The sequence below is a fragment of the Exophiala bonariae genome (genome assembly GCF_035927105.1).
Source record: "Exophiala bonariae strain CCFEE 5792 chromosome Unknown scaffold_6, whole genome shotgun sequence".
Classification (NCBI taxonomy): Eukaryota; Fungi; Ascomycota; class Eurotiomycetes; order Chaetothyriales; family Herpotrichiellaceae; genus Exophiala; species Exophiala bonariae.
This window is the reverse complement of record NW_027042481.1, coordinates 1,052,035-1,075,782: the sequence shown is the minus strand read 5'-3', so window position 1 is coordinate 1,075,782 and position 23,748 is coordinate 1,052,035. Positions and strand designations below refer to the sequence as shown.

General features: G+C 49.8%; 10 protein-coding genes across 10 annotated transcripts; 6 read left to right on the top strand and 4 right to left on the bottom strand.

Annotated features, from left to right (window-relative positions):
* Nucleotides 1–996: 996 nt before the first annotated feature.
* On the top strand, nucleotides 997–2,329 carry LTR84_011843 (uncharacterized protein; the record flags this gene model as incomplete). The annotated part of the gene is made up of 2 exons (XM_064855371.1): nucleotides 997–1,409; nucleotides 1,468–2,329. 2 exons carry the CDS (start codon nucleotides 997–999, stop codon nucleotides 2,327–2,329), a joined length of 1,275 nt encoding a protein of 424 aa, XP_064708960.1.
* Nucleotides 2,330–4,076: 1,747 nt separating this feature from the next.
* Nucleotides 4,077–5,415, top strand: LTR84_011842 (uncharacterized protein; the record flags this gene model as incomplete). The annotated part of the gene is made up of 2 exons (XM_064855370.1): nucleotides 4,077–5,199; nucleotides 5,288–5,415. The coding sequence occupies 2 exons, from the start codon at nucleotides 4,077–4,079 to the stop codon at nucleotides 5,413–5,415; spliced, it is 1,251 nt and encodes a 416-aa protein (XP_064708959.1).
* A 641-nt stretch (nucleotides 5,416–6,056) lies between these two features.
* LTR84_011841 (uncharacterized protein) lies at nucleotides 6,057–9,505 on the top strand (the record flags this gene model as incomplete). The annotated part of the gene is made up of 2 exons (XM_064855369.1): nucleotides 6,057–7,167; nucleotides 7,266–9,505. 2 exons carry the CDS (start codon nucleotides 6,057–6,059, stop codon nucleotides 9,503–9,505), a joined length of 3,351 nt encoding a protein of 1,116 aa, XP_064708958.1.
* A 268-nt stretch (nucleotides 9,506–9,773) lies between these two features.
* Nucleotides 9,774–11,046, bottom strand: LTR84_011840 (uncharacterized protein; the record flags this gene model as incomplete). Its single annotated transcript, XM_064855368.1, has 2 exons — nucleotides 9,774–10,831; nucleotides 10,938–11,046. 2 exons carry the CDS (start codon nucleotides 11,044–11,046, stop codon nucleotides 9,774–9,776), a joined length of 1,167 nt encoding a protein of 388 aa, XP_064708957.1.
* Nucleotides 11,047–12,044: 998 nt separating this feature from the next.
* LTR84_011839 (uncharacterized protein) lies at nucleotides 12,045–14,278 on the bottom strand (the record flags this gene model as incomplete). Its single annotated transcript, XM_064855367.1, has 2 exons — nucleotides 12,045–13,569; nucleotides 13,626–14,278. The coding sequence occupies 2 exons, from the start codon at nucleotides 14,276–14,278 to the stop codon at nucleotides 12,045–12,047; spliced, it is 2,178 nt and encodes a 725-aa protein (XP_064708956.1).
* Nucleotides 14,279–15,921: 1,643 nt separating this feature from the next.
* LTR84_011838 (uncharacterized protein) lies at nucleotides 15,922–16,314 on the top strand (the record flags this gene model as incomplete). Its single annotated transcript, XM_064855366.1, has 3 exons — nucleotides 15,922–15,945; nucleotides 16,028–16,157; nucleotides 16,253–16,314. The coding sequence occupies 3 exons, from the start codon at nucleotides 15,922–15,924 to the stop codon at nucleotides 16,312–16,314; spliced, it is 216 nt and encodes a 71-aa protein (XP_064708955.1).
* A 536-nt stretch (nucleotides 16,315–16,850) lies between these two features.
* LTR84_011837 (uncharacterized protein) lies at nucleotides 16,851–18,333 on the bottom strand (the record flags this gene model as incomplete). Its single annotated transcript, XM_064855365.1, has 2 exons — nucleotides 16,851–18,032; nucleotides 18,085–18,333. 2 exons carry the CDS (start codon nucleotides 18,331–18,333, stop codon nucleotides 16,851–16,853), a joined length of 1,431 nt encoding a protein of 476 aa, XP_064708954.1.
* Nucleotides 18,334–18,774: 441 nt separating this feature from the next.
* LTR84_011836 (uncharacterized protein) lies at nucleotides 18,775–20,412 on the bottom strand (the record flags this gene model as incomplete). The annotated part of the gene is made up of 1 exon (XM_064855364.1): nucleotides 18,775–20,412. The coding sequence occupies one exon, from the start codon at nucleotides 20,410–20,412 to the stop codon at nucleotides 18,775–18,777; it is 1,638 nt and encodes a 545-aa protein (XP_064708953.1).
* Nucleotides 20,413–21,158: 746 nt separating this feature from the next.
* LTR84_011835 (uncharacterized protein) lies at nucleotides 21,159–21,650 on the top strand (the record flags this gene model as incomplete). Its single annotated transcript, XM_064855363.1, has 3 exons — nucleotides 21,159–21,234; nucleotides 21,320–21,435; nucleotides 21,489–21,650. 3 exons carry the CDS (start codon nucleotides 21,159–21,161, stop codon nucleotides 21,648–21,650), a joined length of 354 nt encoding a protein of 117 aa, XP_064708952.1.
* Nucleotides 21,651–22,618: 968 nt separating this feature from the next.
* Nucleotides 22,619–23,736, top strand: LTR84_011834 (uncharacterized protein; the record flags this gene model as incomplete). The annotated part of the gene is made up of 3 exons (XM_064855362.1): nucleotides 22,619–22,724; nucleotides 22,793–23,368; nucleotides 23,438–23,736. The coding sequence occupies 3 exons, from the start codon at nucleotides 22,619–22,621 to the stop codon at nucleotides 23,734–23,736; spliced, it is 981 nt and encodes a 326-aa protein (XP_064708951.1).
* Nucleotides 23,737–23,748: the final 12 nt, after the last annotated feature.

Below are 23,748 nucleotides of genomic sequence, written 5' to 3'. Positions count from 1 at the left end.
CCGTGAACACTTGAACTCTGAATTTGAGGGTTATTTATTATTTATTGAATATGTGAATTGGATCGCTCGTGGCATTAGAAGAACAGAACTCGTGGCCGAAGCCGAAGAGTGTGGCTATGTCTGGCCTGGACTGTGAATAATCCACGCCGATGGCGAAGCGATTTGCTTTGTTCAGCTGCCCTGGGCATGCCGGACCAGGTCCAGGGTACCTGGAAAGTACCTGGAAGTACTCCCAGTGACGAGGAATTCTCGTGGATTGTTCGGCTTTGTTTAACTATTTTCTAGTTATCCATAGGTACCTAACTACCTAGGTACAAAGTGTCTGTGTCTGTGTTGGCATTGCTGCTCGCAGACTCCGTAACAGAAACAACTGCTTCATCGCTAGCCGTGGAATCCTACGAGCACGGTTGATAACGAGTCGTTCATCATCTGGGAATCTTCACATCAGGCTTACCATCATTCTCCAATTCGTTCAAGCCCAACCGAACCGAAGAAGCCGTCCCACCGATCCACCAGTGATGATGATTGTGCACATGGATTTGTGCAGTGCAAAGTTGAAGCTAACCTCTCTTTTTCTCTAGCGCTTCCGCCAACATCCACTCCAAAGTCCAAACCACTTTCTTTCTCCTCTGCCTGCTCACCTAAGCCCTGTCCTGGTCCGAGTACTGCTACTGCCTTTGGCTTGTGCTTGTGCTCGTCTGACTTGCTGCCTGCCTCCTGCTCTTTCCATGTTCATGTTCACGTTGACCTTCATGCTCACACTCACGCTCACACTCTCTCTTTCCCTTTCCAACTCACCCACCACCTATCCCACCTGCCAATAACCGGCCTGTTCGGATCACTCAACACCTTCTTCTCGCCATCCTCCTCGTCGACTCCCTCTCTCCTCTCTCCACCGTCGCCATCCCTATAGCACCACTCGGAGCCATTCCAATACTATTTCCACGCCACTAATTCGCATACCTTCAATATCCCACTGCGCACAACTCGACGGCGATGCAGTCAAACCTTCCGTCCTGGAAGGACTCTCCCTTCTCCAAGAAGCACATCCAACTACCCTGGCGCTCAATACAGTTGTTGGTGCCGCACCGACTACGCCGCAGGTTGCGGTCCAAACTGAGGAATCGGGGGTCGCCTGCGTCCTCCATATCTGCTCTGCAGACCTCGTTTTCTCCTGCAGATACTCTCAGGTCGCTGCAAAACCACAAATGGACCGTCTATGACTTTCAATGGCTGTTCCTCGCCATTGTAGGCATTTTCTCTTTGTCCATCATCGAGTCACCCGGTCCTCTCGTCAAAATTGCTGTCGCTACTACCCTCCTCACTTCCATGATCTTTCCCATAACAAGACAATTCTTTCGACCCTTTATGCCCATTGCAGCATATTTAATATGGTTCTATGCATGCAGGTAAGCTATTGGCCTCTCGGCATCGTTTTTACTGGGCCTAAGCTGACCGATTGACCAGATTCATCCCCTCCGAATGGCGACCACCTATCTGGGTCAAAGTCCTACCTGCCCTTGAGAACATTCTCTATGGCGCCAACCTATCCAATATCCTCTCCGCACACAAAAGTACCGCCCTTGACTTGTTGGCATGGTTTCCTTACGGTCTGGGTCATTTCGGAGCTCCCTTTGTTTGCTCCGCCATCATGTTCGTCTACGCCCCCCCTACCACCGTCACGGTCTTTGGTTTCAGCTTCGGATACATGAATTTGATCGGTGTTATTACCCAAGTCTTATTCCCTTGTTCTCCGCCGTGGTACGAAAACATGTATGGCTTGGCTCCTGCGAATTACTCGATGAAGGGTTCCCCAGCTGGCCTGGCCCGCATCGATGCTTTGCTCGGTTTCGACATGTATACCTCCGGTTTTACAGCATCTCCGATGGTCTTCGGTGCATTCCCATCCCTTCATGCCGCCACCTCTACCCTCGAGGCTCTTTTCATGAGCCATTGCTTCCCTAAGCTTACCCCTCTGTTCGCCTTTTATGCCATGTGGTTATGGTGGGCCACAATGTACCTCTCTCATCATTACGCTGTGGATCTCGTTGCCGGAAGCATGTTGGCCGGTATCATCTTCTATTTCGCGAAGTCCAAGTTCCTTCCCCGACTACAACCGGATAAGAATTACCGCTGGGATTACGACTTCATCGAGGTTGGCGAGCACCACAATGACTATGAGTATGGACTAGCTGGGCTCGATGGTGATGTCCCTGATAGCGATGAATGGACCATCGGCTCATCCTCCTCAATTTCTTCCGGCTCATTAAGTCCCACAGAAGAAAATCAAAATCTCTGGACTGAAGCCTACTCTAACCACGAGAGATAAGCATTCCCATACACAAGTCTCCTACCTAAAGATCCGAAATCCTACAACCTACACCCTATACTTCCTCCCTCCCTAGCATTACCGACCTGGCGTTCTTCACACGACCCGTCTTATGCTTTACGGATCAGATTTGCATGTGAGCGACATTTTGAAATTTTTGCAAATAGAATCACGACCATTGTACCAAACTGCACAGCGGACCACGACCTACATTTCTCCGGCAAGTGTCGAGAAAATCATAACATACGAGCTGCTTTAATTCATCATTCTGGACTTCAATGTTCCATTATGCCCGTCGGAAGTGTACTCGAAGACGGGATGGCATTTTTCGATTCCGTGACACACACATAGTTTCTGGGGTGACTTTCCATTCTTACCATCGAGGGGGGTAACCCTTGGCATAACAATGACCTATTGGTACGACGCTAGGATTCCTGGATGCAGGTGGAACAAATTATCGTTCGAGTGGTTACACGGAGATCATCCACGAGTTGTTTTTGGTGGTTTACTCTCAAAAGATTATGATCATCCAGCGGCTACTGCTTACCGCTTGGATTGAGATCAGTTGCATTCGCTTTGCAAGAACTGTTGTACAAATATCGACAATTTAAGGACCGATATGCCATTCGCTTGGTCTAGTCATTCAGCGGGAGTTTTGACGGGACATGAAATTATTCTTGTCCCCAAGTATCAGCATGGTGTACGTTGGCTTGGATTGTTACACGAGCACGTTGTGCCCAGCGACGTCGAGTTAGTTCGATTCACAACCGAAGGGGGGAGCTGCATACGAAAATGCCGTTTGAGAAGCGTTGCCACGAGGCACAGCCAATGGCTTCAATGTACGAGGCATGCAAACGGCCACATTGCTGCCAATTCCTCCTTTGAAGCTTCCACCCCCTATCATGTTTCCTAGGCCGCCTGGCCTGGTCTGGTCAATCATGCTCCATTTTATCCAACGACGGCCAATATCGATACCGGCTTCGGAGAGTCGATTTGATACCTAGGCGGCTGAATAGCCAAGGATGAATCGACGGGACGAAGTGGTCGATCATTATTCGTTGAAACTTGTGCATAGCATTACTGGTTCGGCGTTGCTATCATGGGAAAGTCAACATGCTTGCATCAGTCGGTCTCTCTCGCGTCTCGTCCCACATGGACTGTTTGGTGACGTTGACTGCGGTTTATGATAATTTAATACCTAATCCTAATGACCCCTTCAAACTAAGTATCAGTCTTAATCTTCTTGTGCAATTGTTTTGCCCTGCCCATTACCACGAAAGCCTCGGTGCACCGAGTCACCGTGTGTGGGCCAACTGACAGGCAGGGCATGTAAGGAAACAGGAGAAAACGACACGTGACTTCACCACCACGTTAACAAATGCCCATTAATAAGCAGCACCGCTTGCGCAGACACCAAACAACGCCCACGCCCTTTCCTGAAGCCTTCCTGCGTTTTGATATTCTTCAAGATCTGTCATGGAATAGTTTTGACCAGTCTCCATGTTAGCAATTTCTTGGGCGATGATGCCATTGATCGAAGGATGTCGAGAGCGTAGATTGAACATGCGCGCGCCCTTGCTCAACGTGACTATACCAATTTAATCATCTGGAGACGATGTATTATGAACATATGATACACTCCCCGCTAGATCATTCAGATGATTAAAGGTGAGTCAAATCTTCAGGAGGTGCAACATGATCAATTGTGATCCCCCTCTCCGAAGCCCCTACGAACTCTCTCCCCATTATGGCCGTCCACGCCAATGGCTATGTTGCGCCGGCACAGAATGCCCCTTATTTCACCCCAGAGCAATCACCTGCATCTGGTACATCGATGGAGAGTGAGCACATTCCAAAACTCTTCCAGCCACTGACCATCCGTGGCGTCACTTTCCCCAATCGACTCTTCCTTTCTCCTCTGTGCCAGTACTCCAGCCAAGACGGCTATGCAACTGACTGGCACTTGACCCATCTTGGGGGGATCCTGCAGCGTGGACCAGGACTCACGTTTGTAGAATCCGCCGCCGTGCAAAAAGAGGGGAGGACCAGTCCACAGGATCTGGGTCTCTGGGAAGATGGCCACATCGAGGCATTGGCCCGGATCGTGACGTTCGCGCACAGCCAGAACCAAAAGATCGCGATCCAGCTGAGCCATGGAGGCCGCAAGTCCAGTACGACGGCCCCATTCCTGGCCAAAGGAACTGACGACACGGCAGCGGAGGATGCAGGAGGTTGGCCGGACCAAGTCTTCGCGCCGTCCGCGATCCCGTTCGACCAAGGCTATCCGCAGCCCCAGGAGCTCACGAGCACACAGATCCAGCGATTCAAGCTCGATTTCCTCGCGGCCGTCAAGCGCGCCGTCAAGGCCGGCTTCGACGTCGTCGAAGTCCACGCCGCGCACGGCTATCTCCTGCACGAGTTCCTCAGTCCCGTCAGCAACAGGCGGACCGACGAGTACGGCGGTTCGTTCGAGAACCGCACCAGACTGCTCGTCGAGATCGTGGATTCAATCCGTGCCGAGATCCCAGCTGAGACGCCGTTGTTCGTCCGTCTGAGTGCCACGGATTGGCTCGAAGCCCACGTCGACGAGTTTCCTGAGAGCTGGACCGTGGCGGAGAGTGTCAAGCTCGCGCGAGTGCTCGTGGAGCATGGCGTGGATCTTCTGGATGTGAGTGCCGCGGGCCTGCATCCCAAACAGGCCACCAGCATCAAGAAGGGTCCGGCGTATCAGGCTCCGTTTGCCCTGGAGATCAAGAAAGCACTCGGTAGCTCGTTGTTGGTGTCTGCCGTGGGAGGCATCTATGATGGCAAGCTGGCGGAACAGCTGCTCCAGGATGGACTCGATGTGGTCATGGCCGGAAGATGGTTTCGTAAGTGTTGGCCCCCATGGATTTTATACTTGCTTCCCCTTGGAGTATCTAGCATACATTTGAAGGCTAACGCTTTTTGACTGGACAGAGAAGAACCCTGGATTGGTATACAGTTTTGCGGACGATTTGAATCACGACGTCAAGATGGCGAATCAGATAGGCTGGGCTTTCAAGGGACGGGGTAAGAAGACGAGGGAACATGTCGATCAAGATTGAAAACTGGTGGAACAACCAATCAGTCATTTACATAGCAGCGTTTGGTTTTCAGACGCAGGCGCCACCCTACGAATAGTCGACTCAAATTGCTGTCCTCGTCGAACTAGTCAAGTCTTGTGTTCGTGGAGCATCAAGAAAACGCTTTCCGTGCTCATCACCTAGCTGACCAATGTATTGAGAATAGGGAATTGGCCCTGGTAATGGACAGAGATACACATCGAGCGTTGAAAATTGACTCGCGTGAGCTGAAGGTGAGCACAGCCCGAGGGAGGCACTAAATACCCCCGCCCCGATCGGCGAGGCACGAGCCGCTATCCCCCACCTTACCTTGGCAGCAATACCCATCTCTCGGATAATGGGCAACGGGACGAGGTAGAGGATGTACCAAGTGAGGTCCCGGCAAGCAAGGCACGACAATGGCGCATGGCCTCATGGCGCCTACGCGTTGTCTATCTCCACTGAAGACGATTTGCTGCTACTAAACCTCTACATGTCTCTGGCACGAGAGTGCCAACCATCACTGCATGCGACCGAGACCTTTCTTCAGCCTGATTGAGCCGAAAACTGAGGGGTTACATGGTCGTTGAATCCTCTATGCCCGTGTCACCCTTCATACTGTGGCAGGCATACTAGCGGAGATAATGTCCACCCCCTTCAGGCCGGAGAAAAATCCAGATACCCACAACATTTGGCCATCATCTTCTCCCCAAACCCAACCTGCCATCCGTCCTCCTCGCGATCGCAGTGACTTTAGGATCATCCTCATCTGTGCCTTGCCACTGGAAGCCGAGAGTGTTCAGGCGACGTTTGATCATTGTTGGGACGATGAAGGCAAAAGATATGGAAAAGCCAGCGGGGATCCTAACGAGTACACGACCGGTATGATCGGTGAACATAATGTGGTGCTTGCTCATATGCCTGGCATGGGGACTACCAGCGCTGCAGCTGTGTCCGCCGCACGTGTGAGCTTCCCTAGTATTGTGCTGGCTATTGTGGTCGGCATTTGTGGAGCTGCACCTTTTGGAAATAATCACCAGGAGATCTTGCTTGGTGACGTTGTCATCAGTAAGGCCCTGGTTCAGTATGATTTTGGGAGGCAACATCCCGGTGGTTTTGAGAGGAAGACGGACGTTCAAGCATCAATTGGACGACCAAGTCCGGAACTTCGAGCCATCCAGGCTAGACTTGCGACAACCCAGCATAAGCAACGAATGCGGAGGAATCTCACTCGATACCTCCAGGAGATTCAGCAGACTTTGCCCGGTACAGTCTGCCCTGGTCGAGAGTACGATGTTCTCTACCGATCGTCTTATATTCACCAGCATCACCCGTCTGCAAATTGTCAGAAGTGCAGCGAGGTGGGGGAAATCTGTGAAGTAGCTCTCCATGCTAATTGTGATGACCTGGGATGTCAGGCCAACATGCGTGAGGAACGCAAGCGTATGGCCGGCCCCTCGACGATAGACCCGGAGATTCACTTTGGCATCGTAGCTTCAGGGAATGCAGTTATAAGGTCAGGGGAATACCGTGACCAGCTAGTGAAAGCAGAAGGCGTGATTGGGTTCGAGATGGAAGGTGTAGGCGTTTGGGACTATTTTCCGACTATCATCATCAAGGGCGTCTGCGACTATGCTGATAGTCACAAACAAAAAGGATGGCAGTCATATGCTGCAGCTGCGGCAGCTGCGTGCACGAAAGCTTTCTTGAAAGAGTGGGATGCTGCAAGTACTGTGAAAGAGAGGGACGTGGCAAGTACGCCTACTAACCCAGGTCTGCTATTTCCCATTCTCCATTTTCACCTGTTTATTTCACCCCCAGTATCAGCGACTAATTAATGTGTATTCCTTAAGGTCACCAGAAGTTCCATTGGCTGGTTCCCTTCGAACGAAATCGAGATTTCGTGGATCGCACAAGTATCATGGACGAGCTGCTTCACCTAATTCCTCCTGAGATGGAAATGGATTGCTGTCAGCGAACAGTCATCGAAGGCCTCGGGGGCACTGGAAAGACTCAGATCGCTCTCGAGGCTGCATTTCGCATTCGAGATCAATATCCTTCCTGTTCGATCTTTTGGGTTCCGACTGTGGACATGACCAGCTTGGAGAACGCTTATCGTGAGATCGGCAGAAAACTTCTGGTGCCAGGGCTCGAAGAGAGCGGAGCCGATGTAAAATTTCTTGTGAAAAACGCAATGAGCGACGGGGGCTGTGGTACTTGGCTGCTGATTGTCGACAATGCAGATGATGTAGAGCTCCTCTTTCGCAGCAATTCGCTCGGTGATTACCTTCCATCCAGTCCTCTTGGATCCATTTTATTTACCACTCGAAATCATGAAGTTGCCGCCGAACTCGACATCCCCAGCCGAAATGTTATTGCAGCAGGGGAATTGAGTGACACTGAAGCCATCCAGCTATTACAGACAAACCTAAAGAAGACACAATTGGGCGACAACAAAAGTACGAAAGCCCTGCTTAAACTACTAACCAATCTTCCGTTAGCCATCAAACAGGCATCTGCATATATGGCAAGGACGAGCATGTCGGTCAACAAGTATCTGCTACATTGCCAGGCTGGAGATGAGAGACTGATTAGGCTACTCAGCCATCAGACTGAATATAAAGGCCGTTACAAAGGCATGAATAGTGCAATCGCCTCGACGTGGCTCATATCTTTTACCCAAGTCCAACGGGATAAGCCATTGGCTGCCAGAATTCTCCGAGGAATCTGTTTCTTTGTCGAGAAAGATATCCCATACTCGCTCTGCCTAGACAGAAAGGACGAGCTAGAGTTTGACGAAGCCATTGGCGTACTAAAAGCATACGCGTTTGTTAGTGAAAGGGAGGACGGGTATTCATTCGACATACATCGGCTGGTACAGCTGGCGATGCGGAGCTGGCTGCAGGAAGAGAAAGAGCAAGAGTATTGGATGAAACAAACAGTACAACAGCTCTCAAAAAGATGCCCGTATCCGACTCAGGCCAACAAGAACTTGTGGCAACGGTACCTACCGCACATCTTGAGTGCACTCCAATTCTACGAGAAAAAGATAGGAGACCTCCTTGGCATCGAAGTTCTCGTCGGTGTAGCCCAATTTTATGGCATTGTAGGAAACTATGCAGAGCAAGAATCGATATGTCGACATTTTCTGCAAATGGGCAAGACACCCCAAGAATCCAACTCAGAAGTGCTACTGGACGTTAAGCATTTGCTTGGGCAAGCTCTCTTGGACCAAGGGAAGTATGTTGAGGCCCGACAGATATTTGGCGAGACGGTAGATCAAGAAAGAAGTTTGTTTGGAGAGGAGGATCGGAAAACTCTTTCAAGCACAATACGCTTTGCCGAGGCACTTCACTTCTGTGGAGAGCCTGTTGAGGCGGAGAAAATACTTCGCAAGACCCTCAGTCGATGTGAAGCACTCTTCGGAAAGTCAGATTCGTACACACTGAGGTGTATGAGACGTCTCGGGGAGCAATTGTATTTTCAAAGGCGGTACGAAGAATCGGAAAAGATGATCCGAGACGCTTTGAGCCAAGTTGGAAGCGTACCGAGAGACGATCTGTCAGGCCTGAGCGTGACCAGGACCCTACTACAGCTTGGTCAATCACTCGAGGGTCTAAGGCGGTTTGAGGAAGCGGAAAAGCTGTTTCGTGAGGGCGTTGACCGGTATGAAATGGTGTTGGGTGAAAGGCATCCAGAAACATTGACCGCTAAGCTAAGTCTCGCGCAAGTATGTCGCGACCAGGGAAAGTATCGTGAGGCGGAACAGCTGTATCGGAATCAAATACCCCTGTTGAGAGACTTGTATGGTGATGAGCATCGAAGGACGCTGAGGGCTATATCTGGCCTGGCAGGAACTCTGAGAGAGTTAGAGGAATATCAGGAGTCAGCGGACCTGTATCGTGAGGAGTTACGGCTTTGCAAGATGATATATGGAGAGAACCACAAAGCAAAGCCGTGGGCAAGGCATGGTCTCATCTATGTGCTCAAGAAGCAGGCCAAACTTGAAGAGGCGGAACAGATATATTCAGAGATGGATGCGGACACGAGGACGGCGTATGACCACAGGTTTTCGAGGTCGTCAGGCAGTTGATAAGAGGAAATTTGATAATGTGTTCCGTGTTCACGTCCTTGGCAGAGCATTACCCAGAGCTGGACGGGCAGGTCTTCACACTGCTTCATTGACATAGAGCTTTTCCACAAGCACTGTGCAAAGAGGTCCCCGAGTGGGCAGCAGCGATGCGACACTCGGGATACTAGCTCTATTGTGTTTCATGGTTTCAATATCTTGAAACTGCTAATCTAGTCGCTACGGATAGAGCTGTGCATCTAGTGTGATGAGATCGACTTCCTTACCACATTTATTCCAACCGCCTTAGCACACCATCTAAGCCCATCCTCGCCAAACAACTCCGATTAATGTCTTTGACAGAATTACAGCCACAGAGCGCCATACACCGACGGAAATCATCATACAGGATCTCCAACATCTTCTCCACCCCAGCCTGGCCATTATACGCGAGGGCCCAGAACGCCGGACGGCCGACCCAGACATAATCAGCGCCGAGAGCAAGTGCGATGAAGACGTCGGTACCTTTTCGGATGCCACCATCGAGATGAATGGGGATACGCCCTTTCGCTGCATCGGCACACTCGATCAATGCATCAATCGTCGCGGGCACACCATCCAACTGTCTGCCGCCATGGTTGCTCACGAGGATCCCATCACAGCCATGTTGGATCGCGAGCTCCGTATCTTCCGCCGTCAAGACGCCCTTGATCCAGATCTGCATTTTGGTCTTACTCCGCAGCCACGCGATATCACGCACCCAGCTGTGTGAGTCGTCATTGAACGCCATAAAACCCGTATCGTGCTTCGTCGTGCGGATGTCCTCCGTCGTGCGCTCGAGGATAGGCCAGTCTAACCCCTCGGGCGTGCGGAAATCGTGGCGCCATTCGTTGTATCGCACCCCCAAGACCGGGGAGTCGCCTGTCAGGTAGATGGCCTTGCAGCCCGCTGCTTCGGCACGTTCAATGATGCGCTCCTGCAAGACGCGGTCGCGCATCATGTACATCTGCTGACCGTGGGAGATGCTTTCTTTTTCGACATCGCCGTTTTTGGCTCTGGCCGCGGCGGTGACGTTCTCGATCGAGTAGTTCGCGAAACTCGACACGATCATGTTCACGTTCATGGCGGCCGCGGCGCGACTTGTGGCGAGTTCGCCTTCCTTGTGTGCCAGGCCGTGAAGACCTGCTGGTGCGATGCCGAGTGGGAACTTGACTTTATGGTCCAGGCAGACGGTCGAGGTGTCGAGTTTCGAGACATCCACCATGACTCGCGCCCGGAGACGGTATTTTCCAAAGGCGCTTGAGTTCTCTGCGATCGTCGTCTGGTATGTCGAGCCATCGTTGATGAAGTCTAGATGCAAAGAAGGGGAAGGGGTTAATAGTGCATATCATGTGGATGCATTCATGATGCTTTGAGTTTGTCTGAGAAACGATAGTGCTTGGGTAAATCAACTTACCTCGGATGACAACGGGGAACTTCTCGTCCGCAATCTTCTTGATATCTTCCATGCATAGAATCATTTCGTCTTCGCCTTGCACCGGGATGGGAATCGGTGCACCTGCCATTGTGCTTTCAAGGCCGATGCTGTCAAGATAGAAGATATGCCGCTCAGTACAAACGGGGGTCTTCAGCCTTCCGCAAGTAGGTTAACTCTATGTGCTTTTTTCGACAATTTGAAAAGGTTCACGTCACTGGAAACCGTGTCGTCGCTCCTTGTGCACTTGTCCTTTGCTGTCAAGGATAAAGATCCCCAGTGAGTGCGCTGACTTGTATCTTGACTTCGGCAACATGCAATATCTAAAGCGCAAAGACTGTTTGTTATTGTTGTAGGGCACAAATCGATAAATAAGATGGATAGTAAAGTTAAATATCAAGGGCCCACCAGACAACCTGTTCAAACCGAAATGCTAAAAGCACATTATCTTCTTTCAAGCGAGCAGATCCATCAATATATCAGAAATTACAACCCTTATCTCTGAGCAATAAACTCCACGAATCCAAAGTGGCAGTCAAAGGAATCACATTCGGTAAAACAACAGCAGTATCGGTGAGGCTTCCATCCAATGGATGAGAAAGGTCACGAAAGCGAACCGACCTAATTTAGAGTTAGGCCAAAAGCCCAGAGCGGAGAAAAGAAAGCTTTGTTGCACCACGCCCTTTCGAGTACATGGTGTCGTTATTGGGAGACGAGGTGGAGGCTGGGATCTCCGAATTAAGCTGGACAAATTCAGATTCACGGGGAAAGAGGCCTCTTGGAGAATTGAAAGGGTTCTAGATCAGGCCACTGATTGAGTTGCCGAAGCTGATGACTATTGTTGTAGATCAGAGGGAATACCTCCCTACGTACCTAAGTTACCTGTGGCACGTTTCGCTGGCGTACTCAGCGATTGAGCCGGGTATCTGAGTTTCCGATGTCAAGGCTATATACACTTCAGTCATGTTATGCATTGTGGCTGATATCAAGCAGTTGAAATATAGTCGAGAACTTGATCTGGAATATAGTCCTGTCCCACGATAACCTACGAGGCTGTCCAGGTTGAGCTGGTCTACATCATCCTACTGGTTAGTAGGTGCTGCTCCTGCCAGTTGTGAAGGCCCTGTTCTCAGACGCGGTGATTTGCGCTTGCTCCTCTGATGTCTGTGGCAATAGGGTACTCATCTCGGCAGAAGAGACCGAGGGGTCTTCAGCAGTGGCCGGTCCGTTGCCCTTCGTGCCCTTTTCAGGTGCAGTGGTTTTCTCAAATGCATGGCTGCCGTCTCTAGCCACAACCATGACTCTCGGTCCTGTAAAATTCTTCTCTCGATACTCGGCGAAGGCAATCTCGATACCGCCGGGTGATGACTTTGGGTGTCCAATGCTCGAACTTCTGTCAACTTCGAATAAAGCAGCGACAAGTCCAGCAATACTGAGACGAGCCTGGACATCCCGTGTTGCACGCGGCTGACTCGCAACAGCCACAACGGCCAGCAGGACCCCAAGCACTGCGTACAAGAGATTGAGTACGATCAAGGTGAAGAATGGAGCTTTTGGCAATCGCGTCACCAGCAAATGCTCACGCGTTCGTTCGGCGATATTCAACGACGGCTGTGTAATACCAACCACCATGCTCATTGCAGTTTCGCTGAACCGCTGGGCGAAGAAATCTGAAAGTCCTTGCGAAGTATTCACTTGTTGTGCTCCACTGATCCAGGCTGATTCGAGGGCATTTCGAGAGTAAGCTTGAACATTTCCTAGAGCCCAACGAATATTGGCTGTCAAGGTGTCGTTTGACGCCGTGTATGTTCCATTAACAACAGTACCATTGACAGTATTGTAAACGAAGTCATAAACTGTACTGACGCACGAGAGGATGAAAGCATAGTTCTGAGAATCGCTTGAAATTGCCTCTGGATCGCTGGCTAAAAGGTCGGTAGTGGCTAGCAAAGCACCAGTCGTAAAGTAGAAGGGATTGCGCATCGTGGTGTTGCCACCATTTGTACCTATTGGGTTAACGTAGTTGTCCTTTTCAAACAGCTGGAGGAAAAAGCCGGTACTACTCGTACCTCTAGAACCTCCGCCTTGGTTTGCGTCGAATGTAGTGCCAGTATTGTTTAACATGTTGCCAGATAAAGTAGGACTGCAGTTGTAAGCTATACTTGGTGTAACCATATTTGCGTTACACACTTCATAGGTGCAGTAGGATGTCCACTCCAGGTTACATTCTTGACTGACAGGTTTGCAAGTTGTGCTCATGGCGTAAGTGTTTGCTTGGAAATCAAGGCTTGAATCACGCCGAGCAGCGGTGACATACGCAAGTGAAGTATTCCGCAGATTGCAACTTAGTACTGAGTTCACGGTCGACAGATTCGTCAGAGTTCTCGCAGTTTCAGACGCGCTTGGGAAAAATACTGTGTTGCCAGGTGGACCAAGGGAGCCAATACACTGAGCAGAGTCGTCAATCTCAGACTGCGTGGTTGAATTCCAACAAAAAGGGTCAAGAACGCGCCCATATGAGAAGGCAGGCTGAGCACTAATTGATGATAGAGTATCGTATGGAACGGTAGACGTGGTGATGTGAAGCCATGTATCAACAGCAAGAATTCCAAAACTGTATGATGCTTCACATCAGCGTCCGCGCAACGAAAAAGAGTGGTCCAAACATACCTCAGAACGATGGAAGCGAGTAAAGCGGTCGCAGTTGTCCACAAGAGCTTAGTCTGCTTGATGGGTTTCCGCCATAAACAGTAATCTAACCACGACCACAAAGATCCCAAGCTACCTCCCAGAAGGCCGATTATCAGCTTGAATTGATATGTGGTTGGTAATTCGTTGGAGACCCCCAAGTCCGATTTTCTCGTATAGGATCTCGCGAGTGGATATGACACAAGAGTCATGACAAATGTAGTGGTGAATGAAGTTACAGTACTGGTCCATGATGAGACCGTGATGAGTCGTGTAGCACTGTATCTAACATAGTATGCGGACTGGTCGTATGATTCAGGTCGTCCAAAAATGTCGTCCGAGGTCAGTGGATCCTCTGATACCAAATAGCCGTAGACCAGACCGATGAATATGGCAGTCAAAACAATCATCGGTAGACTAACACAGACAAGAGACCAGATGATTTCTCGAAGCGCACCCGTGGTCCCCTGTAGAGACGCATTTGCATTATCATCTGCTCGGGAAGTATGCTTCAAGGCTGGAATTGTCGCCATCTGAGGAAACTTTGACCGAGCTGAGGGGGGAACATTGTGACTGGTCTGAGGAAGCATGCCGTTCGCTTTCGCTGTTAATGGTGATGTATCTTGGGGCTCCATCTTTGATTGTAGATTACAGCAAGATTAGCTGTTTGGACTTAGAGGACCAGGAAGTTACCCATTAACTGCTTGCAAACATCATAGAGATCCATGGTAGGAAAGAAACCCCAGAGTCAGGGTCGGTGAACAGAAGAAACCAGGCTGTGAGAACAACTGAGGAGCAATTTCTGGATTTTGCTTAGTCGAAAAGGCCTCGGCCGCTTTGTCTTAGCATTGAGAACTCGTTGCGCAACATATGCGGGCAGTTGCGATACTAGACGGAGAGGACTAGGCCTAGACTTATTCCTATGAAAGATAGGCGTTCAAGTTTGAAGGCATTGGTCGTGCGAGTCGCCCGTGGCCCGCCTAGGGCTTTTGGAGTTAGAATGGCGCTTAGTGTCAAAGTAGTTTGGTACAATAGTGTGGGCATCCGATGATTCTGGAGGACGTTGAACCAAGCTCTCAGATGCTTTTGCAGAAACGAAGGCAGCATGGATTCGAAGGCACGTTGAAGAAGAAGAAGAGACCTTCCTGCCACCTAGACAGGCACTCACCTTCGATAGCACCCACCGCGCCCGAATGATCAAGACGCGTTTGACAACCATAGTGGACTTCACTTGCTTTGTCTTGGTCTGCAATGGCATCCTCAGTGCAGACATTTGCAATGAAGCTTGCACGTAATGACTACTTAGGTAGATTATATTTTTGAGAAGTGCAGAGACTTCCGAGAGAAAGCAATTCCTCTAGTGCGAGTCAAACAGTTCAAGAAAGCACCCGAGCCTCGAGGCGTGTCCCAGACGCCAAGCAAGCCGGAGGAAACGGATAAACAAAAGGCCTGAAAGAATCCAAAGTTGGTGAGGCTGAAGTTCCACAGTTGCGCCACGAGCTACGTCACTGTCCGGGCCTCACCAGCCTGCGTCGATCACCTAAAGTATTTTTGGCTTAGAGCCGCAAAACGCTTACGACGACTGTTGCTTCAAACCTTCGGTTTTGTACGACAATCGCATGCAATGGTGGCTCGATGACTTCAAGTCGCTTAGTGGTGGCTGAACGACCTTCTAAGGCCGTTTCAGTGACATATACGATGGAGATTCCAAGTTTTCTTTTGGGGCTCACTTAACGCATACGTATGTGCACGCCGCAGGCAGGGCCACTATGACTGTCCAAATCTACCTCCTAGGTATGGCTCTAGCGATAGTAGCTCTCAGCGCACCCCTCGGAATGCGATGCGACGCGATGCGCGACTTTCAATTCATAGTGTTGGCTCTCGATGTTCTTTGCCTGTTTACACTTTCGGCTCTTCCCACAAGAGGGCAGAGCTTGTGGAGCCGTGCTTTCCCGAGCTGAGAATGCCATTATTGAACATACGAGTAAATAGTTCCGTCTGAGGCACCTGAGCAGTCTAGCTAGGTTAAACTTTGACCAATTCCCTGGATTCATTCACAGCGATTTCGTAATCGAGAGAAGGTTCAGCTAAAGACCTCGCTCGTATATGAAGAGGAGCGTTGCAGACACCATCTCTCCAAATCCTTCTCTCTGTTTGCTTCACTACCTATATTAACAAAAACAAACAACTTCAACAAACTACCACTAGATTTTCCTCGCATACACACCACCATACTCAAACAATAATCAAACACTCTAACTCCCTCACAACCGCCAACATGAGCAAACCACCATCATCAACCGTAAGTCCTTTTACCATGTTATCTCATCTCATCTCACCCCCACACACCTACTACTCCATCCGTACTAACACCCCATCTCCAGAGCGACGTCCTCTTGTATTTCCTCGCGCTCTTCCTGCCACCACTAGCGGTATTCCTCAAAACAGGGTGCGACTCGAATTTCTTCATCAACATTCTGCTGTCGATCCTGGGCTGGCTGCCGGGCGTCATCCGTAAGTACCTGCTAGTCCATAGTCTCCTCCTTCCCTTCCGAAATACGAGATTGTGGGTTTTTCGCTGACCTTTGTATGTGTCGTGTTCGACATAGATGCCTGGTGGGTGATCTCCAAGTTTGAGCGTCCCGCTCCCGTCGTCGTGCAGAGGGTATAAATGTAATTGGGTTCCTCCCTGACCTCGACACCGCAAGTGTTGTCGTCGGCGTTACTGGGTTTGCAGGGCGTCTTTGATGTATTATTATTCAGAGCTTTCCCTGCTAGTGCACATGGATTTGGATTATGATACCAGGCGTTCATGGGCGATGGCCTTCTCATTAAGAGTCGTGATCCCGGCTTGCAAGACAGTCATGTAATATCTGTGTATTAGGAATATAAAGATTCGTGGTTTCAACGATTTATCACTTCTCTACTATCATTTTCACTGGCCTTTGAAGGGACTTGGAGAAGAGAAAATCATCTCAAATGGTGTTTGAATTTCTGTCTAGTGATTGGACGTCGGAGATGGAACCATCATGGCCATCAAAGACCAACTGCGCCAGGAAATCCAACTCGGACCTCGCAAGTATTAAACACAGGAACCAAATCGTCTTGAACAATCCGATCACGCATGAGGCGTGAAAAGAACGGCTGTACTCCGTACAACGAATTGAAAACAAAATTCGCTCTGACAATCGCTTCTATGGTCGTTTCTCATTTCCCGCTCAATATTCGCTTGGTTTCAAATCCGCTCATTCCTGATCCATCAAGAATCACTGTCTGTACCTTTCCCACACTGAACGTCGTCAGCCACGTTCCTGGAACATCATTTGCAAGGATTTTGATGCACATATGAATCTCTTCCTCCGCAATCGGAACGGACAAACTGCTTCTGATATCGTGGATGACCTGGTTCATGCCGAAAGATATCTTGCTCCGGGCTTGGCTGGGATTCTCATATAGTGAGGATCCGAGAGTGGCTCCAAGCTTCTGTTGCTGCTTCATTCGCAAGATGTCGACCACATCATCAACACGCCCGATGGCCCTGGATCGCAATATTGATTCTGTCGTCGGGGCAGTTTTGGAAGAGTTGGCCAGCTGTTTAGCTTTGACTCGGTCGAATAGTGAGAGTGTACGAGCCTTCAGTGCTTCGGAAGATGTTACGGTTTCTGCTTCGGGTTTTTCAATGTTTTGAGTTGCGGTTTGTACTGTTGAAACAGTCTTGTTGCTTGCATGTGTCCCTAGAATATGACTCCGAGCCAAGGATGCTTTTTCTCTCCGGACTTGCGTCTGCACACCCATCTGGATCTCAAGTCGTGGAAGAAGCGAGATGTCATCAGACAGCCAGCTGTTCGCCTTGCCCTGCTGACCAGTGAAACTCTTCTCGAGCTCTGTTTCATACAAATCTTGCAGTTTTTGCTCCTCGTACGAGTGTTGCCCCAAGACTTGACTACCACAGAATTCAAGATGGTATCGAACATTATTTCCCAGTCCAGCCAAGTTGAGTTTAAATGGGCTGTTCTTGAACCTCAACGTCTGCGAAGTGACATCAGGCTCGGAACCAATCTCATATATCGCCAGCATGCGTTGGATGTCCTCTCGTGAGACAGTGTCCTTCTTCCATATGCGGGTGATTGTGCCAAGGAAGGATGCCAAATCTGCTGGCGCGGTTGGACCGTTATGAGCAACGTGTATTGTGAAGGCCTTGAGAAAAGATCTGTGCAAACTTTTCAGATCTTGTAGCACAGGAGGCAGCTCCGGTTGATTTGATGCATGGCCAGAACACTTTCCGGTAAGAGATAGCCCGGCGAATTTAAGGGGGGTTGATATGTCAACATCGATTGCATCTTCTTCGGATTTTTGCGAAGTACTGGAGCTCTGTTGGAACAATTTGGCCTTCAGTAATGATCAGTATGGATGCTTCCTCAATACGTATCAATCAATGTACCTTCTTCCCACTTGCAGTACCTGGACACAAATTCTCTGCTTCTGGTTCATCATCGTCCTCAACCACCGGTCGTTTTCGTTTCGGCAGTTTTTTGTGTGGCTGTGGAACTTCTACCAACGGTGTGATCAACCGTTCACATGCGCGAGCTTTGGCGCTCAACTGTGGTTGCGTGGATTTGGTGACCTTGATGAAAGCTCGAAGTGGTGCCTGCCGTTTCGCAACACGGTTGCCTCGAGTGGAAGGTGCCATGGTTATTTGGGGAAGGAGCGACCACTAGTGTGCAGCAGGGTTGATACAATATATCCTGGAGTTCGGAGTTTGTTCGTAGTCTACAATAGTCCAACAGTAGTTCACGCGAACATCCAGCAGACAGTCAAATAATTGCCAGCAATTGGTGTTGGTGTGAATTGCAGTTTGGTGGGTAGAATCCGACTTAAGTCAATCCGAGGAAGGGGCGACGCGCCTTGGTTTTTGACACGACCGCGTCGCACTAAGCCTGATTAGGCTAAATTGATTCCCCAGCCTCGTCTCAAGCCTCTCGTGTGGTATGACGCACTTGGTAGTAATAATTTGCACATTATGGATACAGGTAGGTACGGATATCCTCCATCCTACATGCGGCGTATCCATACATATTTCGTACAGTGCCGTCCAACGCCTTCGCTAATAAACAATACAATGAGATGACGACTAGTCTTTCTCAGGAATCAATACCTGGTCCACCCTCAATCGTAAATCCGAGTTATCCTCAACCTGATCATCTTCACTGTCATGTTCTCGTTCTTTCCCCTTATCGACCTTTTCTTCTTTCTGCTCCTTATTTTGATTGAGCTGTTGAAAAACTTTGACGCGCATGGGAGATTTTTCTGGTTTAATCTCTGCATCTGATGATATGCCTCGAATCTCCTTGACCGGATCGTCATCGGGCCGCGGTTTTGGAGCAGGCTCGTCAAAAATTGTCGAAATAGCTTGAATTGCCATGCTCTCATCATCCACGGTCTTTAAAATATCCTTTCTGTCACTCCAGTATTCCAATCCGGAAATCTGGGCATTGGCAGCTTCAACAGCTGCCAGGAGATTATCAATTCTTCGACTTTCTGTATCGTCCTCGGGTTTGTCATCGTCTTTGTGTTTCTGACGATGCTGGCGAGCTTCATTCGCGGTCTCCTTGAGAAAGGACAACAGTTGTCGCCTTGAGTTCTGGAAGACAAGAAAGGACATGATGTCTTGAATATGATCCTTGAGGTATGCGAGTTCTTCTCCACCCTGATCCACGAATTTCTTGACCACTTCTACCTTCTCTCGGTCAATTGTGGCGAAGCGGAGAGCTTTGAGTAGACTGGCAATGTCCTTGACATCTTCAGGTGGCTGCTCCAAGTCGAGAGTACTTTGAAAGCTCATGTAGCTAGTGGGTCGGGCGGTTTTACCTGGCCCATCGACCGCACTTACTGGGCTCCGATCTCTCTTGGAATGAATGGTGAAATAATCACCAGTTAAGTGATGAGCAGCACCCAATGAACCAGGCCTGCGCGTACCATGATCAGGGTCCTTCTTTGATCTTTTCCTCAACCAACGGCGTTGTCTCACAAAAGAATGAAACCAGGGATGGGTTCCGTGCCAGGCGAATTTTCGACCAAAAGCAAACGAGTATTGCCAGCCTTCTTCGTCAACGTCGTGACTCATATCCACGTACCAAGATTTCCAGGTCCATTCCCAGCTAGGGTCTGGGACTTGAGCATTAGTGATATTGACGGGCGAGTCTTTGTAGTCCTTGTTCACCCACGGGCTTGGATCGATTGGCATAAGTGAGGAATGTGAGTAAAGAGGGATACCACAGAAGAAGGCACCACGTTGATTCTCGTAAAGAATATCGTACTCGTAGACACGATCTTTGTGCTTCTTTGATCCTGGAGATTTGCGAACCGACTTCTGTCGACCTCGGGCGGTAGATTCGCCCTGTGCGAAATCAACAGTTTGGGTTTCTGCTCGAGTTTCCGGCGGAGATTGTCCGTTCTTTGGAGCTGAAGCCGTGGCAGTGTCGGTGGATGGCTTTGTGCCATCATCCTCAGTCACAATACTGCTTGTCTTGGAGGACAGACGATCTTCTTGCCATTTTGCATATTTTCTCCGTACAAGGTGGTCTTTCAGAGAAGATTTTGTAGGTTTTTTTGCTAGTTGTCGCCAACTTGGACTTGGAGAAGCTGATCTTTGGTCTGCTTGGTCTGAGGATGTAGTGGCATCGATTAAAGAGATCTCATGATCGTAAGGATCGGGGGCACCATCGACGGTAGAGACGCGTGTGGCAATGTGGGCGACATTGTTGGACATGCCTTGAGAAATAGTTCAGGAGGATGTTTAAGGGGGGATTGGTAGTTAGGTTTCAAGTCGAGCGAGTTTAAAACATGATCAGGAAGACTCTATTTATTCGCTGGCGCTGACGCGGCTCGAGGCTTGAGAGGGCCAGTCTTGGGAATAGAATGTGATGGAGTATTCGAGGGACTTTTGTGAGGTTATGTTGTTAATATGAAGGATATGTGCAAGACGACACTGAAGAGAATGTAAAAGAGAGTTTAGAGGTCGGGACAATAGGTTGTTCTGGATCTTGACGGCCACAACGTTGAAAAAGCAAGAATCATGTTCGGAGTTGAATTGCAGGCTGCAGGCAAGCTGCAGGCAATGCTAGGCATAGAACAGGCGTGAGCTTGCGGGGAAGCAAACATGGCAAAGATGTGACGGGAATGGGCAAGTGCAGCCACGACCGAGACTAAAACCTATGGCAACAATAATGCTGTCATACTACCAAGTACGAATGATGTCACAGCTTTTCACCACTGGCACTCCCACCCCCAACCTTCAAGTCCAACCCTCCAGCTTCCACCAGTCATGCAACAGTACAAAGCAAAGCAAAGCACGGCAACTGCGTTTCTCAATCATACCACACCTTTCCTCACTACCATCCTGACAACCACAACCTGGCTTCCTGAACATCCTGGTGTTTGTTTGTTCCCAAAATTGATCGATTCTCCTCCAGAAATCCTCCCTTCCTCAATCACTTCAAACACACCCCACTCATCATGTCGAGACGAGGATTGACCGTTGGTGGTCTTGCTGTGGCCGGTGGTGTTGGCTACTATCTTTACTCGGCTGGCGGTGATCCGAAGGTTGCCCAGAAACAATTCGAAGGCAAGAACTCCCCAGCACGGTGACACGTCGGCCTTGCTAACTGATACCGTAGCCGATGCTCACAAGGTCTCAGCACAGGTGAAGAGTGAGATCCCCGGTCGAGAGAAGGAGGCCGAGAAGAAGGGCGAAGTTCTCGCACAACAAGCTGGCCAGAAATTTGACCGAGCGGTAATTTCACCTTCAACTGTCAATTGATAGCAACACCTACTAACTCGAGGTAGTCTGCTGATGCAAAATCCAAACTCGCCGAAGCCGAAGCCAAAGCAAAGGAGGTCCGGGACAAGACTGGAAAGGAACTCAACAGCGCCATCGACAAGTTCGACAAGACTGTGGAAGACAAAGCCGCAAAGGCAAAGAGTGGCATCAGTGGCTGGTTCAAGTAGAGCTGTTGCATGCTATGCGCTCTTGATTGCGGTGGATGTAAATGTAATGCCGATGGCGTTGGTCCCTCACATATGTGTATAATCTTGGTCTCAGCCTTCAAGGGTCAATTTGTATCCAGTCCATGCTCCGCATCTTCATAGTTGAGAGAAATGAGATCCTCCCTCTAAGAAATGTATGACAATTGACTTCTGACCCACGTAGAACCCCTCCCAACGGAAGGTATGATTTGCAGGCGATGGATCTCCGACAATATTCGGTCAATTATTTATCCATTCCCCCTCATGATCGATGATAATGCAGTGGGTTCGGAATGAACTTGATGTTTCACCATTTCTCAGCTTATTGCCCCAGTCATTTCGCCTCGTCATGACCTATCATAGATTCTTGTTGAGCTCGCAACGGTCCGAGTCTTATCGGCTCGTTCCAAGCCCAAGCAATTGCATCAGTTCTGACCAGAGCGGCTTCGTACAATCACCAGGTCTAACGGCGGCTGTTCTCTTGAACGGCTTCTTACCCAGGCACGCTATTACGCGTCTCGCATGAAGAAACCCACTGCCAAGGTGGAAAGTAGTGATTTGCTTGGAGGGGCAGCTTCACAATCATCTGGTGCCAAGGAATACTGGTAGAACTCGCATGACTGTGGACCATCAACTGCTTCACTTACCAGGCCGGTTTCATAGATTCACTCGTCAAGTCGATACACAGGAGCCGCACTCGCTTCGTGATAATCCAAACCGATTTGATGCGTTGGCCTTCCGACTGTACTACGGGCGAATGAGGCCTCAACGCACAGTCACACGCATGAACTGATCGTGCTTGCCGTTGCTGTGTTCGATTTCACACCCGCCTTCCTCAAAAGGTGACCCTGGCCTTAAAAAGGTCCTGGTGGGTTTTTTTCTCTTCTGCACCTCTAGTTCCCATCTTCGTGTTGAGTCTCCAGTGATCAATTCATCCGTCATCCATCAAGATGGCGTCGTTTTTCAAGAAACTCAAGGATGAAGTCAAAGAACTTCTGAATGATGACGATGACAAGGACAAGGACAAGAAAAAGAAAGATGATGAGCACACCAAATGTGGGAACTTCCCAGGAACCCTTATATTCCTTCATCCTCAAGAGAAGCTGACGCGTCCTATTGTTTAGCGCAATCTACCGATCCCAACTTGAACAAGCCTTCTGATCCTTACCCTCAACAGCCTCAGTATGGCCAACCACAATACTCACAAGGTCAGCCGCAAGACCATTACTCGTACGGTCAACCACAACAACAGCCTTACGGTCAATATGGGGGTGGCCCTCCTCCTCAAGCGGGATATGGCCAACCTCCATCGGGTCCACAACTTCCACCCGGCTGGATCTCACAGTGGGATCCGAACAGCCAACGTTACTATTTTCTCGAGCAAGCCACTGGTCGCACTCAATGGGAACCTCCTGCGCCCGCATGGGGTCCTGGAAGCCCACCCCCGGGTCCACCTGGAGGAGCACCGGGCTTTTACCAGAATTATGGCCAAGCCATGCCAGCCGTTCCACCTGTCGCCGGTCACGATGATCATGCGAGAGCCTTCTATGGTGTCGATCCTCCTAAGGACAAGGATAAGAAGGATAAGAAGGACAAGAAGGACAAGGATTCAGGAACAGGCAAGCTAGTAGCTGCTGGTGTTGGTGGCGCTGCACTTGGAGGTCTTGCAGCTTTGGCTTTGTCAGATGACAGTGACGATGGTATGAACCCACTAAAGCATCAATCTAAAGCTAAGATTTGAGATGCAATAAAGACTAACCTGGCCACAGACCACAAGGCTGCCGCCCCCTACGCTCCACCGCCATCAGGAGGCGGCTACGGAGGTTATGGAGGTTATGGCGCGCCCCCTCCAGCTGCTGCCCCACCGACAGAGCCCCCACTCGAATACAATCCAGAATTGTCGTCAAGTCAGCGTTCGTCGTTGCAAGAAGCACGCGAAGACCTCGAGGAGGCCAGAGCAAATGCTGCAGATTCCGACGCCTCGAGTAGTGACCTTGAAGAGCTCCGCGAGGCTGAAGAAGAATATGCCAGTGAAGTTGAAAGCGCGCATTCTGAGCTTGAGGATTGATAACCTTTTCTG